This window comes from Tachypleus tridentatus, chromosome 11 (assembly GCF_004210375.1).
Source record: "Tachypleus tridentatus isolate NWPU-2018 chromosome 11, ASM421037v1, whole genome shotgun sequence".
Classification (NCBI taxonomy): domain Eukaryota; kingdom Metazoa; phylum Arthropoda; class Merostomata; order Xiphosura; family Limulidae; genus Tachypleus; species Tachypleus tridentatus.
The window spans coordinates 30,047,581-30,064,672 of NC_134835.1; the positions used below are offsets into that span (position 1 = coordinate 30,047,581).

A 17,092-nucleotide genomic window follows, 5' to 3' on the forward strand; every position below is an offset into this window, starting at 1 on the left:
ACTTTGCGCGAAATTCAAAACAAACCAAACTATGTAGACCTCTTCCTTCCTTAACCACCTTGTTATGAGGAATCACGTGTGTTTAAATATGTTGGTCCTTAATCTGCGGACATGCTATTTATGGGGAATCACGTGTGTTTAAATATGTTGGTCCTTAATCTGCGGACACGCTATTTATGTAACTCCGTAGCAGCATATTGGGGACTCTCAAACTTTTCTGATGATCGTGGCGGTTTCAAGAGGCTACTAAGTTTTAAAGCGATATATTTAGCAATTTTTGGAACTCAGGTTTTTTTTAGCTGCAGACTTACAATGTTTCTTTAATTAGTACACAGCTTAAAACGTACATATACAAATTTTTGAAACTTGAAAATGCATGTAATATAAGAGGTTGATTTAAACAAAAAGACAAACATACTCTTCTCCTATAATTTATTAGTAAGTCATAAGAATTCAAACATGAACACATAACCAGATGTAACAGTATGTTTATTCTTGCAATAAAATAATTCTGGAGTCGCTGTTTCAATTTGTATAATCAAAGAGTACTTTTAGCTTAAACAGAATTGTTAATGTGCGCTTTTTAAACATTGCGTCTTATTATTTTAAAAATATTTTGCATTAGTGTAAGTAATTTCCTAAGGAAAAACAAAGAATTTCCAAGTAGAAGTTGTTCTCAGTATTGAACTTATTTTGCTCTGGTAAATAGTTTTCTTTAGTAATCGAATATATTCTGTTGTGTATTTCAAAGATTAAGAAACAGACAATTTGCAAAAAATGTTACGCATAATAATCAGGTTTCAATTTATTTATTTGTGTATTTATTTTTAAATTTCAAGCAAAACTACACGAGCCGTTACTAACTTAGCAGTGTATAAGAATAGAGGGAAGGCAGCTAGTCATCACCAACTCTTGGGTTACTCTTTTACCAATGATTAGTGGGATTGACCGTATCATTATAATACCCCCACGATTGAAAGGACGAACCTGTTTGGTGTGACGATCCTCAGATTATAAGTCGAATGCCTTAATCATTTACCATGACGGGCCTTGTTTGTTTTTTTGCCGTGGTACTTAATAGCAGATATCGAAAAGGTTTCCAAATACTGCACGTGCCAAAAATCACTGTATTGATTTCCTAAGGGAAAAACCGACAATTCAAAATATTAAATACGATATATTATGTGCATGTTGCTAAAATTTTCCAATTCAAAAAATTATAAAACAGCAACGTTTATATCTACCACCTACTTGTCTACCTGATCACGTCAGCGGGGCTAGCGCCTAGATGGCTTGGATTATCGCTACAAAATGTTTCCAGCTTATTTTTCTTGACTATGGGTGTCCGTTTTTGATATTCAGATAAATATATATATACAGATTTTTGAATAAATAGTAAATATATTATGAACGTACTTAATATATCTTTTCAACCTAATTCATCCCAAAGGATGGCGCTACATATCGATGGACAGACAAGCGAAAGTTTCCATTTTATACAGGTACAGCATAAAACGTAAGCAAACATGAGTATTAAAGCATTATGGAGTTTAAAATCAATTGCAGATTCTGCTATAAGAGTAATGAAAGAATAATTAAAACCACAATCACAAACTTATAAAATTTAATTCCTACTTTGGCAGCTTTTTACATTTATCTGTAGGCCTAAGTGATGATTACATTCACTAAATTTGTGATTTTACAGTAATAGTTATTAGGTAAATAGATGCACTGAAAGTTTATAGATTTTTTGTGTGTGTCTACTCCATGGAAGCCCGGCATGGCCAGGTCGGTTAAGGCGTTCAACTCGCAAACTGCGGTTCGCGGATTTGAATCCTCTTCGCTCCAAACATGCCCGCCTGTTCAGCCGTGGGGGCGTTATAATATGACGGTCAATCCCACTATTAATTGGTAAAAGAGAAGCCCAAGAGGTGGCGGTAGATGATCATGACTAGCTGCTTTCCCTCTAGTCTTTTTTACACTGCTCAGTTAGGGACGGCTAGCGCAGATAGCCCTCGTGTAGCTTTACGCGAAATTCAAAACAAACCAAAGCCATCTAACTATTAAAAAAGAACATAAGTTCGGGTAACTTTGTTTCTTTAATAATATAAAACGAGGAGGGGTATTTATTTTGGGGATTTAGTTGTCCAACAGATGTTGATACGAGAAGTTGTTACCTTTATAACACATATTGTAAAGGTAATAATAATAAAAAACACATATTATCAATGCTCCATCAGTAGTTCAGCGGTATGTCTGCGGACTTACAACGCTAAAATCCGGGATTTGATACCCGTGGTGGGCAGAGCACAGATAGCCCATTGTGTAACTTTGTGCTTAATTGAAAAAAACAACTCAAAATGTGTTTTATGTGAGCGTATTAAAGGTACTCATTTCTGGGATGTAGCCACTTCTAATACGCAGCTATATAAAAATTAACGTTTCTGGCTCAGCTCTTTCGTGTTCTGAAATTAGGACCTTCTTGAAATCATGCTCGTAGTGTTACAGATGCTGTTCTTCTTTGTTTAATTTCATTCAGTATTTAGAGTGGATTCCATCAACTAGTCCCTCGCTGGTACAGCAGTAATTCTATGGATTTACAACGTTAAAATCAGGGATTCGATTCCCCTCAGTGGACTTAGCAGATAGCCCGATGTAGCTTTACTATAAGAAAACACACACATACACTTCATCATGTAGAGCAGCTCCTTTTAAATTGTTTGTTCACTTGGTTGAGCATGTCATTTGGTAAATCCGCTAGGTGGCTTTCAAAGCCCAGATGTTGACTTGCCATTTGTTCATTTTTCTGTTAGGTGCCGAAAAGGTTACTTACAAGAATTGTTTTTTTTTAATGGGTGTTATAAAAAGTACAAAACATAATTCTATTCGTTTTAAAGTTTTATAAAAACAGTTAATATTTTATATGGAGTTATAAAATATTCCCAAATAAAACGTGTTTTATTTTCCTTCAGAGTAATGTTTCAAGACAACGTAGTCATAAACGTAGAGTTTGTCCATCTATCCATTTTCGGTTGTTATTGAAAAAAACAACTCATTTTATTTTTATTATCGGGGTGTTTCATCTGTTAATTAAAATTAAAAGCCCTGACTTTATGTAACTGGAAATAACAATACTACATGTAAAGTAACCTGTCTCAATGGATTTATTTATTGGATATTAAACATACCAAAAATGGTTTGAAGAAAGCATTTTTAACACTCCTACGAAAAGTGGGGCCTAATAGGCCCCAGAGCAACTTGAAAGGTTATTAATATTAGGCTAATAATTTTGTATTTAAATGAAATTGCCATTTAAATCCATTAATGAATGGATTAACGAGATTCCCACTGTCCCTATCTACTATATAGCGAAACCACAGCCAGGGGAACGGGCTTGGAGAAATCAGGACTAGAAACGTCTTTTCGTAGGAGTGTTAAAGTATTTGAATATTTAAAAAATATATATTAGAGTCTGAAACTGGTTTACACGTTTAAGTAAAAAAAAAGACATTTTTTTTCCACATGAAAACATGCAATATTTTGAAAACATCAGTTTTGTTTCCACTTGAAATGTTTCACCTGGTTTAAGTGTAACCCAAAAGATAAGTCAGTCCTTAAAATTATTTTTTATATGTTTGATTTATTACATATTTGAATTCGGCTGTACACAGTTATATAACTTTAAAACAGATGTTTATGGCAGTTCAATTACTGTTGCAAAATCTTCCATATCAGTGTTTGATTTTAATAGTTTTTTTCTGCTATTACATTTTGACGTTAAAGTTTTGTTGTTGTCTGCTGCCATATTGCCAGGCCCGGCATGGGTGAGTGGTTAAGGCACTCGATTCGTAATCTGAGAATCGCGCGTTCGAATCCCTGTCATACCAAACATGCTCGCTCTTTCAGCCGTGGGGGCGTTATAATGTGACGGTCAATCACACTATTCGTTGGTAAAAGTGGCCCAAAAGTTGGCGATGGATGGTGATGACTAGTTGCCTTCCTTCTAGTCTTACACTGCTAAATTAGCATTCATTTAGAATAAAAGGCTATGCCTTTAGTGCTAAATATACTGTTTTAACCTATATTTTCAAAACTCTAATTAAGACGTTTTCTATTGTTTGCCAAAAATAATTTTGATATGACGTAGTGATGAAAGGACGATCTGGAGAACAAAAGACAATCAAATTAAAGATGAAAATAAATAATGTTATTGCTGATTACGTAACATTTAATATAAATCAGAATTGTTCTAGTTCAGTAACTTTTGTAAATTCATCTTTTAAACATGTATATAAACATGTAACATTAACACAAATCTGAACACAAAGTTATGTATGCGTATGCTACATTGATTTGGTTTGTTTTGATTTGTTTGTTTGTTTTGGAATTTCGCACAAAGCTACTCGAGGGCTATCCGTGCTAGCCGTCCCTAATTTAGCAGTGTAAGACTAGAGGGAAGGCAGCTAGTCATCACCGCCCACCGCCAACTCTTGGGCTACTATTTTACCAACGAAAAGTGGGATTGATCGTCACATTATAACGCCCCCACGGCTGAAAGGGCGAGCATGTTTGGTGCGACGGGGATGCGAACCCGCGACCTTCAGATTGCGAATCGCACGCCTCAACACGCTCGGCCATGCCGGGCCCGCTAATTTAGCAGTGTGAGACTGGAGGAAAGGCAGGTGTTTACTAAGTGGCATGTACAATACAAGATGTATATAAATTTTAAGCAGTATTTTTTTTAAATACCCAAAACATATTCACGAAACGATATTATTCTAAACTATTCTTAATTATTTATATTGTGAAATGTTAAGAAACTGAAGCAGATTTATTCTATGACGTCAGTGTTTCGTCTCTTTTCCTTTGGCCTCGGCATGGCCAGGTGGTTAAGGCACTCGACTCGTAATCCGAGGATCGTGGGTTCGAATACCCGTCGCACCAAACATGCCTGCCCTTTCAGCTGTGGAGACGTTATAATGTGACAGTCAATCCCACTATTCGTTAGCAACAGAGTAGCCCAAGAGTTGGTGGTGGGTGGTGATGACTATCTGCCTTCCCTCTAGTCTTACACTGCTAAATTAGGGACGGCTAGCGCAGATAGCCCTCGAGTAGCTTTGTGCGAAATTCAAAAGAAACTCTTTTATATATATATATGTGCAAATCTACGAGTTTAGGCCTAATGTTTATAACTGCTTGATTTTCTACCTTATTCTCTCAGTTGTTGTTAAGTGCAAATCTACAGAATGGGCTACCTGTGCTGTGCCCACTATGGGTATCGAAACCTTATTTTTAGAGTCGTAAGCTTTAAGACCTGCCGCTGAGCCAACGGAGAGCGACGCAGACGATCTTGTATCTGTACGGTAATGGCGAGTCTGCTGCAGGTTACGTTGAACTCCATCTGTCCATTATCATGTTTACAGCTTTCTACAGCCTTTTGTTGTTGTTTAAATTTACGTGTGTTGAGTCGGTCTATACCTGTTTGCTCTTTCAGCGAAGCCTAAACGTGTCTGCTGAAAACCTGCCTTGCGGTAGAGATATAAACAAACTTTCAGTAACACTACAGTTTACTCACCCGTTTTTAAAGCCATACGTAAACACTGTGTGACACGTATGAATGTCATAGTTCAGTTTAGTTTGGGCTTCTGGTATTGGTGTTTTATTTAAATATTATGGGAGTGATGCTGGCTGACTATTTTCCCTATATGTGAAAGGCCTTTGAATGCTCTATCTTGTGTCACAGAAATAAAAAACGCACACAAATACAAACTTTTATATAGTTCGACAGACAAAATTTTGACTAAAAGTTTCATAAGATACTTTTGCATACACAATACTGTTCAAGGTAATCAAAACACTAACTTGTTAGCCCTTACATTTACTGAAATTTTGTAATAACAAACAAGAAAATCATAAATTCTGATTGTTTGTTTGTTTGTTTTTTGGAATTTCGCACAAAGCTACTCGAGAACTATCTGCGCTAGCCGTCCCTAATTTAGCAGTATTAGGCTAGAGGAAAGGCAGCTAGTCCTCACTACCCCCCGCCAACTCTTGGGCTACTCGTTTACCAACAGATAGTAGGATTGACTGTCACATTATAACGCCCACATGGCTGAAAGGGCGAGCGTGTTTGGTGCAAAGGGATTCGAACCCGCGACCCTCGGATTGCGAGTCGAGTACCTTAACCACTTGGCCATGTCGGGCCTAAACGTGTAGAGGTAAACACCGATTTCATAATAAAGTAGTTATTTCGCTAATTGTGTATGACTCTCGCCGAAAACGGCAACTTTAAGTTGATATGAAGTAATAATTAAAATAAAAAAGTTCAAATCCTTCGATTATACATCGAGTATTTCGACTGTAGATTTCGTTGCGTGTGTACTACAGTTGTAGTTCTATATATGAAAGTGAGAAGGGGTTCTATAGAAAATATGTAATCTATTTTACCAATAACGATCATAAACTAATTCTGTATTGTTTAAGTAAGTCTAAAGTTCCCAAACTTTTTAGGTCACGCCCATCCTTTCCTCTATGAAATACACCTTGCTCACCCCCATTAAAAAACAAAAACAAAAATTACCTTCAACTGATTGAAACTGTAATATATATACAGGGTGTTCGGAAAGTCACTGTGCAGTTTTGTAATCATATTTTATTCAGTCTATTTCAAGTCAGCAGTCGATAGCGGTGTTTAAAAACAAAATAAGAAGGATACAGGCCTGTATTGATGACAATGGGGGTCACTTTCAACATTGTTTATAATTGTCATTCATATTTACCTCCTGTATTCTATATTGAAACATGTCTGTTAATAAATATATAAGTGCACAGTGACTTTCCAAACACCTTGTAGTACAGTTGGTTAGTGGTGGTTATTTACTGCAAAACTGCTCATCGGACAATCCGTGCTCTGTCGATCGAACCTTGAATTTCAGCTTTGTAATTTCGTAAATATACCATTGAACTGTCGAATAATGTAATTTGTAATCATCTCAGTATTTTATCATTGTACTCCATTGTTTTTCAACCTATAATGGAACTTCAAGAAATATCAAGTGCTTCTCTCTAGGTGAATAACAGCGGAACCTCTTTCTATATTCTGGGAACTGTAGACACTGCAAACTTCTCTCCTTTTATTAACTAAACTCCAGTTAACTACACTTAGATTTTTGTTACGACGACTTTACATTCACCCCTTTGTATTGATTGAACATTAGTTTACATACATAGGTTATGAATAGGAAATAAGTCCACATTACATAGCCTCTCCCAATGGCACAGCGGTATGTTTTCGGAGTTACCACACTAAAAACAGGCTTTTGATTCCCTTGGCGGGCAGAGCCCAGAGAGCCCTCTATCTAGTTTTGTGCTTAATTACAAAGAAACAAGCATTATACAGTAAAATATTTATGGAAAATACATTTATTAAAGTCTCATTACTTCGTACAGTTATATTTGTAAACACAAAATGAAAACTGTCTCAACTGAAACAAAGTAGGAGATTATTATGCTATCTACAAGAATATACTCTTTTTTGTGTATGTTATTACAGGGCACATGAACATGAATCGCGGCTTAACAACATTAATAACAATAATGCAATAATAGAATACAAAGACTTAATTCATTTTAGAACACGTCGACAAAGCTGCCTGGATAGATGGATAATCTAGTAACTTTATATCTTAAGTTACTAACTGGACGTGATCTAATTTTTGTAACAACTATTTTTAGCATGACTAAGTTTTGCAGTTTGAAGTCCTGAAGACTAAATACTAAAGCGTTTCAGTGTTATCAAACATTTGGAATTACTTTCAGCAAATAAAATGTGTGTGTTTTGTTTTTCATATAGCAAAGCCACAAAGGGCTATCTGCTCAGCCCACCGAGGGAAATCAAACCCCTGATTTTAGCGTTGTAAATCCGGAGACATACCGCTGTACTAGCGGGGGGCCGAAAATAAAATAAAAATGTACAAGTATTACATATTTATGTTTGGATAGGGAAAATTTGCTTTTCCTCGCTTTGGATTTTGTTTGTTTGTTTTTCACCTAAAAATGTGATATTTTATACATTTTAAATATTGTTGTTAATGTACGGTTTTAGTTTTGTTGTCTGCATTGTTACCACTGGGCTAAAATAATTTTTTTTTCGCATTGTTATTATATTATCTCATTAATTTTGTTGCTTCCATTGTTATTATATTATCTCATTAATTTTGTTGCTTGCATTGTTATTATATTATATCATTATTTTGTTGCTTGCATTGTTATTATATTATCTCATTATTTTTGTTGCTTGCATTGTTATTATATTATCTCATTATTTTTGTTGCTTGCATTGTTATTATCGTATTTCATTAATTTTGTTGCTTGCATCGACTGTCAAGTTTGAATTTTTTAAACGATCCAAAAAGTTTCCAAATGCACACTGTTCATATTGTTTAAAATTAATTTAAATTCTATGAGTTATTAGGTTGGTTATAACATCTTTTAGTGTATTATAATTATATTTTAAGATATCTTTAACTTGTAAGCTTTTGTCATCTTTCTAACAGATTCGACTAAATCAGTTACCTCGTTGTCACATCATTACAGCTTACAAGAAGTGGTATTTATAAAATGAAACAACATTGTATCAGTTTGATTTTACTTCACATAAACTTAGGACCTGCAAGAATAAATTATGCATCTGTTTATTTATTTATTTACATGGGTTGTAACTAGATTTCACATACTGATTCAAACCTACATGTAACTATATTAAAAATGACATTAACGCATATGTATTGTTTAAAAATATTGTACACATCTTGAGCAATGAAATTGGACAGTATCCAATTTCTGCTTCCACTCAAACATCTAGAAGATGCATTGGAAAGCATGGGCATCTTTGCCAATTCCTCTTGTAACCAAATAGTTTTCTGTAAACAAATACCACAAAGACAATCCTCGTAATTATTTTACAACGAAAAAAAATTAAGTTAATATTTTTACCAAATAATCAAACTAATTGGAAAAGACAATTCTTAGTAAATTCGTTTTTATAAATAATTTGATTTTGAAACAGAAAACGAAAATCTCCTAGGGTGAATGCAAGATAATATAAGAACTGTTGTTTTACAATGTTTTTAATATAAGTTATCCTTACGACATGTATTTTAAACTAACACCAATAAACTAAACATACATGCTAACTTACAGTTATTGTACTAGCGCAAAAAAAAACACAAACCCAAACAAACCTGAATGTAGATTGAGATGATCTAACTTAATGCTTATTAAATACATCAACTGTGAAAGAGGGCATTTGTGGTTAAAAATAGTTAGCGCACTAGTTACTTTTCAGATGTATGTTTCCTTTCTAGACGTAAGATAGCATTATTAGTAGAAACGACGTAAAGTGATTCGTGAACACTCAAATAAACGACAAAGTTAATATTTTATTTAATGGCTATTAACAACAGTACTGATACTTTGATTAGCAAGGGAAGGAAAAAAAGATACTTGGATAGTATTTGAAACAGTCCACCCAAATATTCCCTTTTAAAATCAGAATAAAACTAGGCTTAATATTGTCTCATTTACAATTACAGTTACATTTTGGGGTAAATAACATATCATTATTTTGATATTTAGAATTTAAAAATAATAAAATATTTTTTTTATTCTTCTCTGAAACATCCTATCGGCATCTTTTAGTAGCTCACTGAATAACTAATGAAATTGTACTAATTTTCAAGGAACTGATAAAACAATAGACATTATTCATCTAAATTTGAAAATAATTCCAAGACAAATAAATTAATAAATAACCTTCTTTGTTTCTAAATTACAAAACATAGAACCAGAACACAATGATAAAAGTTTGTGGATCGTCTACAATAATTATAGAAAAAATATTAAAGATTATTTTTAGAAATTAAACGATATATTTTTCAACATTTTGCTATTTTTACAATAAAAATATTTTAAAATTAGTTCTCGGAGAAAGTTAAAGACTTAAAGTCCAAAATGTATTTTTTTTATCAGAAATTAAGAAGAAATATAATTTTGTATGGCATTTCTTTCATAATTATTAATCAAAATATGTTATTTATTCATTATTATTAATACTAAGAAAATATAAAATAAACAAAAATATTTTTTATTTTAAAATTCAATCGAAAGCCACTTAAAATTTAATTAAAAGGAAGAATTGAAGAGTAATGAAAGTGATAAATAGAAAAACAACAACTGGTATTTAAAGACACTCGATAAACTCGTAATGAGTAAACTACAATAGGATATAAGTAAATGAATCAAATAGACACATGAACAATTACGTATTTAGCTACAAAAATTGGAATGGCATTACAATATATTGTCAGTTAGAGATAATATACCCGAAAAAATGGTCACGTTGTCAAGTACTTAGTATTTCTTATCTACAAATTACAAATATTTCCTCAGAGTTAAAAACAATCGTAATATGTTATTAGCTCTAGCATATATCGTTATGTTAACTATCTATGTTTGTTTAGTTTAGCACCCATAGACACCGATATATATATATATACACATGTCTGTACATGAAATAAAACACGCCACAATTTCACTATTTTAATATACAACTTTTGTTTGCGTTAAAAACACTAGATGGCACTCCAACATTCAATAATGTTCTAAGCGCATCTAAAAAGCCACGAATATGTTACTATGTAATGTAATAATTCTGATATCGTTGTAACAACACAATATTACTTGTTGGTATACGTGCCTGTGATAAACAGGTAACTCTCTACAGCGTAAAATACTCATTTTTCAGATTAAATCCACTACATTTTTTGTGGGAACTAATCATCCTGGTCTCTCGGTGATGTTAAGACTTTGGTTGAAGGGAGCGCCCTGAACGCCCTCTTGTGGCGTGAAGGTGGAAGACCATACACGATAGATTTCTTGATTTTCTTTTCGAACTGCAACAAAACGAAAGAAGATTTGAGGGCTATGAGAAAATCTCAACACATAAAATAGAGAACATGTAATTAAAAACTAATTAGTGTTATAAATTTTCCGACACTTGTCAGTTATTATACTCTTATCACTCTGTTACACTCGAGCTTTCACTTGTAGTCAAAGGACGCGAATATTATGCCTTCTCGTTAATCACTTCCAGTTGTAATAGTTTATGGTCTATCATATATCAGTAAGCCAAACAAAAACATGTTAAAAGTATGTCGTTATTAAATCGTTGTGAAGTTTATTTAACCAATAACAAGAATTGATCGGGGGTCACATTCAGTAGAGTTTTTTTTTTTTTGCTTATTTGTCATAGAAACCAATTATTTTACAGCAGTTTCAATGTGTTCTGATAAAATAATACACGGAAGTTGACAGATCGAAAATGTTAGTTAGGTGGGAGATGTGATTCGAACGTGTGACTATCACAATGGGAGTCAAACGCCCTAACCACAGGGCGATAATGATGTTTATATTTCAATACGATATAAACTTTACTAATAGAGCACCAGGGGTCCTTTATTAAAGATGGTTTGGTTTGTTTTGAATTTCGTGCAAAGCTACTCCAGGGCTATCTGCGCTATCTGTTCCTACTCTTGATCTACTTTTTTAAACCAACAAATAGTGGGATTAACTGGCACATTATAACACGTCCACGGCTGAAAGGGCGAGCATGTTTGGTGTAATGGGGATTTGAAACCGCGACCCTCGGATTCCGAGTCGAGTGCCTGAAACCACCTGGCCATGCCGGGTCTTTACAATAAGAACTCCACCTATGTGCCTGTTGTTAAAAATTCATCTAATGTTTTCACTTGTTATTCAAGCTAAAACATGTTCTTGTTTCAATATGAATGTAGAAAATAACAAAAAAAAATAAAGATAATATTCCCATGGTCACCACGCGACGCTTGTAGAAGGTTCATCCCTCTCAATCTGTATTTGTTAAGGTCAACACAAGCATAATTTTAAAATGACACGAAACTACCAACATACAAAAATCAATTATTCTGTACGTTAATAATTTAATACAAAAAACGCAAACATAAACAAGTTATACAAAAATCAAAAACGGTAGAAAAAAAAATCTAGTTCCGTTTTATACTCGTATTTTCGAATCCCCGTCGCACCAAACATTCTCGCCCTTTCAGTCGTGGGGGCGTTATAATGTGAAGTCAATCTCACTGTTCTTTGGTAAAAAAAGTAGCCCAAAGGTTCTGTCTTCCATCTAGTCTTACACTGCTAAATTAGGAACGGCTAGCGCAGATAGCCCTCGTGTAGCTCTGCGCGAAATATAAAACAAACGAAACCATCTTTAATAAAGGACCCCTGGTGGAAAGTAACGTTATCCATCTACACCAAGACAACATCAGAATCGAAGAACTAGTAGAAAGTAGACCGTTTTCTTTTTATCTCAGTAAACCACGAGAACGATCTCAGCTCATACACGGCTGTGTTGAATCTTGTCTATTTCAACAATGGCTTTCGTTTACGTTCGAAAATAAAAGAAACGTTGTAACTAAATTGAAAATAACAACGACTAGCGAAAGTATAAAATAGCTTCATGCGATTCTATCGAGGAAGGAACATCAGCGCCATTCATTCCAAGCACATTAACGGAATATCGTGTGCATACTCGCATTAAGAAAGCATATTTGGTACATAGAAAATAAAGTCGTTTTCGGTGTTTTCAGAGAAACGCTTGGAAATACTTAAAGTACGTAAACTTCTATCACGAATGTATATATATATATATTTACGAACAGTTGTGTATGTTCCACGACCAAATTCATCAAATATATTGAAAGTGCACTTTTCTGCAAACCTTTGTATACAAAGAAAATTAGGAAAGGCTCGTTTCGTTTGACTTAATTACATGAGACGCTGGAAGTGTGCCAACTTATAAAAACACAGAAAACGCTTCACCACATCGGCAGCAGCTAGCTTTGAGAGAAACGTTTGGCCTTTCAGAAACGGACTAAAATCCAGAAATATATATACACAATGTTTATTGAGCAAATTTTTTCAAGGAATCTAATCTCTCAATTTAGTGCTTGGGAGCACACTGGAATTTAAACATTTCGAATTAACAAATTCTCTTGTACGAAATTCAATAATTTTAAACGTTCAAACAGACGTTAAATTGTAAAACTTCCATTTTTATATGATATTTGGTATATAGAAAACGCTAGTTTTACATTCACATTCTGAGAATGGTGCATCGGTTGTTTTACCTGAACAAGTGATATTTCTGATTTAATAACTTACATTAACTCTGATTTGAGAGAATATAGGACAAAATATATATTTAAAAACACACCCACACACACATACATATGTGTATATATTTCAATTTTTTTATTGGTCTAGTAACTCTAGTTGTTGTTATGTGGCCAGGCATGGCCAGGTTGCTTAAGGCGTTCGACTCGTAATCCAAGGGTCGCGGATTCGAATCCCAATCTCACCAAACAAGCTCGTCTTTTCAGCCGTGGGGGCGTTATAATGTGACGATCAGTCCCACTATTCGTTGGTAAAAGAGTAGCCCAAGAGTTGGCTATAGGTGGTGATGACTAGCTGCCTTCCCTCTAGTCTTACACTGCTAAATTAGAAACGGCTAACGCAAATAGCCCTTGTATAGCTTTGCATGAATTTTACAAAACAAAAAACAGACAGTAACAGAACAAATGCAAACAAGAATGTATGGATGACACAGTTGTACATAGACCATCCCTACATGACTTTCAATCTTAAAGTTTAATGTTGCACTATAAAATGCATACTTAAATCTGATATTACTACAGTCGAAAGCTATATATTTTTGGCTGTTAGTATGCAGTTTCTTTATTATAAGATCATGATCATGTGAGGGTGGGCGTTAATGTGGTGTAACTAAGAGTCTCGTGCTTACGTACGAATAAGACCAAGTTGAGTCAAAACATGTCTTGATTATTAAAGACAATTAGAGACTTTCGCTAGAAGAGTGGTCGAATTGACCGACCTAGTAATCATTTTGTTTGTATTCTTATATTTTACAGTGTAACATTAAATTTTAATATCGAAAGTCAAGTAGGATGCTCTATGTATAGCTTCAGTATCCCCGTGTTCCTGTCTTTATTACTTTTGGCACTGCAATTTCCTTCATCATTTTACATTTATAATTCTTTTTATTACTTGCATCTCTTACTGTAAGAATTCTTAATTGATGAATTATTTGAATCTCTAGCTTTTGTTCCTACTTTAAAAAAAATGTCAGTTCCACAAGTTAAAGCTCATCTTACTTTTAACCAATCAAATAACTTCTTAGACCTTTTTAAACCAAACACACTGAGAAAGAATCAGTTCAATTAGTTAATTTTCTGTCATTATAAAACCAAGTCTCCAATCACCTGAAAATACTTAAAACTACGACAGAAACAACGTATTAAACTGAATTCGTTACAACAAGTAACACGATAATTGTGTATGTATATCGTGGCATTTAGCGTGTGAATTCTACCCATCCTGTCGCCAAACATTTGGCGGTAAATGCTGTTGAGTAGGTTCTTTCCATCCAATTTATTAGTTAAAAGTTAGGAATGATTGGCACAGGTTTTCCTGGGTACGACACTTTATAACCTTTATTGACCTAAAATACCCATATTAGGAAATGGAATTATGGCATGGTTATCTAAATTTGGTTCATTTTCCTTACGTGATGTTATAAAAACACGTAGGTTCAACAAATCAGTTTAACACAGAGATACGTATCTTTCTCACAACACGTATATTTTCCACCTAAAGATTATAAATCAATTTAGGTAAGTATAGCTTAATGTTTCCTTAAAAATTGAAGTGCAGATGGCTCTTTTGTAGTTTTGCGTGAATTTTCGAAACGAACAGAACGCTTGCAGTAACTTTTAAATTAGAGCGAGAAACGAAGTGTTATTTTTTTACTATAACATTTAGATCAGTGCTCCTCAAGGTGTAGTCTGCAGCTCACTGGTAGTCCGAGGCGATTTTACAGGTGGTTCGGGGGCTGGTCCAAAATGCAAGTCACTGACGTGCAACGCCACAGCTAAGACCATGCGAGAGAATAGAACAAATGGGGTAGAATCAGTATCTGGTCCGCAGGGTCTTATGCCCTGCTGTAGTGATCCGCGAGCGATAAAGAACTACTGATGAAAATGGCTAGAACTCTTACTTAAAAACACAATTAAATACAATTAGGGACTATAAAATTATATGTACTAGCAAGATGATAGAAAATTACACCTAACAACAATAAAAGTCTCAAAATAACTTAAAAGCAGAAAACGATTCCAAATTGCTAGTACATTTGTTAGTGTATTACAGCCCCCTCAGAAGAGAGGTGTGCCTATAAATTTCCAACGCAAAAAAAAAAAAAATTGAGGTTCGATTCCCACATTAGTCAGCGCATAGGTAGTCCGTGTTTAGGTTTGAAAGTTTGAAATTACAACAGCATATTTTTGTAAAGCGTTTGTTTGTAGTTAAGCACAAAGCTACACAGAGAACTATTTGTGCTTTTTGGTCAACACGGGTATCGAAACCCGATTTCTAGTGTTGTCACTTCGCCGACGTATCGATCTTTCATTGGATTTCGTAATTGTTTGTTTGTGTAATTGTGGCTTTAGGCGAAAAACTTCAGGAGGGCTCCTCTGCGAAATAAATAAATATATCTGTTTTTTTTTCTATTGTAATAACCTAAGTATAGTTATTATTTGTCTTATTATTCTTCTGAAGAAGAACAGTGAAGTACTCGAGTTTTGGTTAGTGTGTTGATTTCTTAACCAGAATATCATAAGTATATGTAGTATTTCATAAATATCATTCTAAACATGTGCAGCTGCTAACTTCATTTTTATCACTTACGCTTCCGACGATCGAGGGTTCGAATCCCCGTTACGCCAAACGTTCTCGCTCTTTCAGCATTGAGGGAGTTATAATGTTACGGTCAATCCCACTATTTTTGGGTAAAAGAGTAGCCCAAGAGTTGGCGGTGGGTGATAATGACTAGTTGCCTTCCCTCTTGTCTTACACAAACACACCAATCACTTTCGTCACCATCAATCTGCATCGAGTTATCTCATTATCCACTACCGAAAAACTTGTATTTTGTATTTTTGTAGCATTTTACCAAAGAGTAACACAAGCCCCAGCTGTACATCGGAGATTCAAAACAGCTACAAAAGACCCAGATGCACATCGGAGATTCAAAAAGAGCTACACAAGACCCAGCTGTATATAGCAGATTCAAAAAGAGCTACTTGAGACCCATCTCTACATAGGAGATTCAAAAAGAGCTACACAAAATCCAACTGTACATAGGAGATTCAAAAGAGCTACGTAAGACCCAGTTGTACATCGGAGATTCAAATGAGCTACATAAAGCCCATTTATATATAGGAGATTAAAAAAGAGCTACATAAGACCCATCTGTACATAGAAGATTATAAAAGAGTTACATAAAACACATCTGTACATAGGAGATTCAAAAAGAGCCATATAAGACCCATCTATAAATAGGAAATTCAAAATTCTAGTTCATAGATTTAGATGGCACGCAGCTAATTCGTTATCAGGAACCACTGCCAAAGTCTTGGGCATTCTTGTCTAATCAGACAGGAGCATCTAGACATGAATTTTATAGAGCGCTCCTGGTGCAAAGTGTGGAGCGTGCTTGTGCACTCTAGTCACTAGGCTACACTTAGTTTTTATTGTATGTTTGTTTTTGAAAGTAAGTACAAGCTATACAATGGGCTACCTGTGCTCTGCACACCGCGAGTATCGAAACCTGTTTTCCAGCCGTGTGAATTCACTGACATACCGCTGTGCCCTTAGGTGGAGTCCTTATTGTAAAGACCCGGCATGAACAGGTGGTTAAGGTTACTCGGCTTGTAATCTGAAGGTCCGGAATTGAATCCCCGTTGCACCAAATATCTTGCTCTTTCAACCGTGGGAACGTTATAATGTTACGGTCAATCTCACTATTCATTGGTTAAAAAAAAAAAAAGGTAGATCAAGAGTAGCCCAAGAGCTGGGGGTGGGTGGTGATGACTAGCTGCCTTCCCTCTAATTTTACACTGCTAAATTAGGAAGGCTA

At 34.7% G+C, this 17,092-nt stretch overlaps 1 protein-coding gene across 1 annotated transcript in view; it reads right to left on the minus strand.

The window, feature by feature from the left end:
* Window positions 1-8,677: 8,677 nt before the first annotated feature.
* Window positions 8,678-17,092, minus strand: part of LOC143231854 (uncharacterized) — a 166,806-nt gene continuing 158,391 nt past the window's right edge. Inside the window, exon 2 of the mRNA XM_076466585.1 lies at window positions 8,678-10,952. Within this exon, the coding sequence (XP_076322700.1) occupies window positions 10,837-10,952 (116 nt within the window). The 3' untranslated portion in view covers window positions 8,678-10,836. The remainder of the gene's footprint in view (window positions 10,953-17,092) is intronic.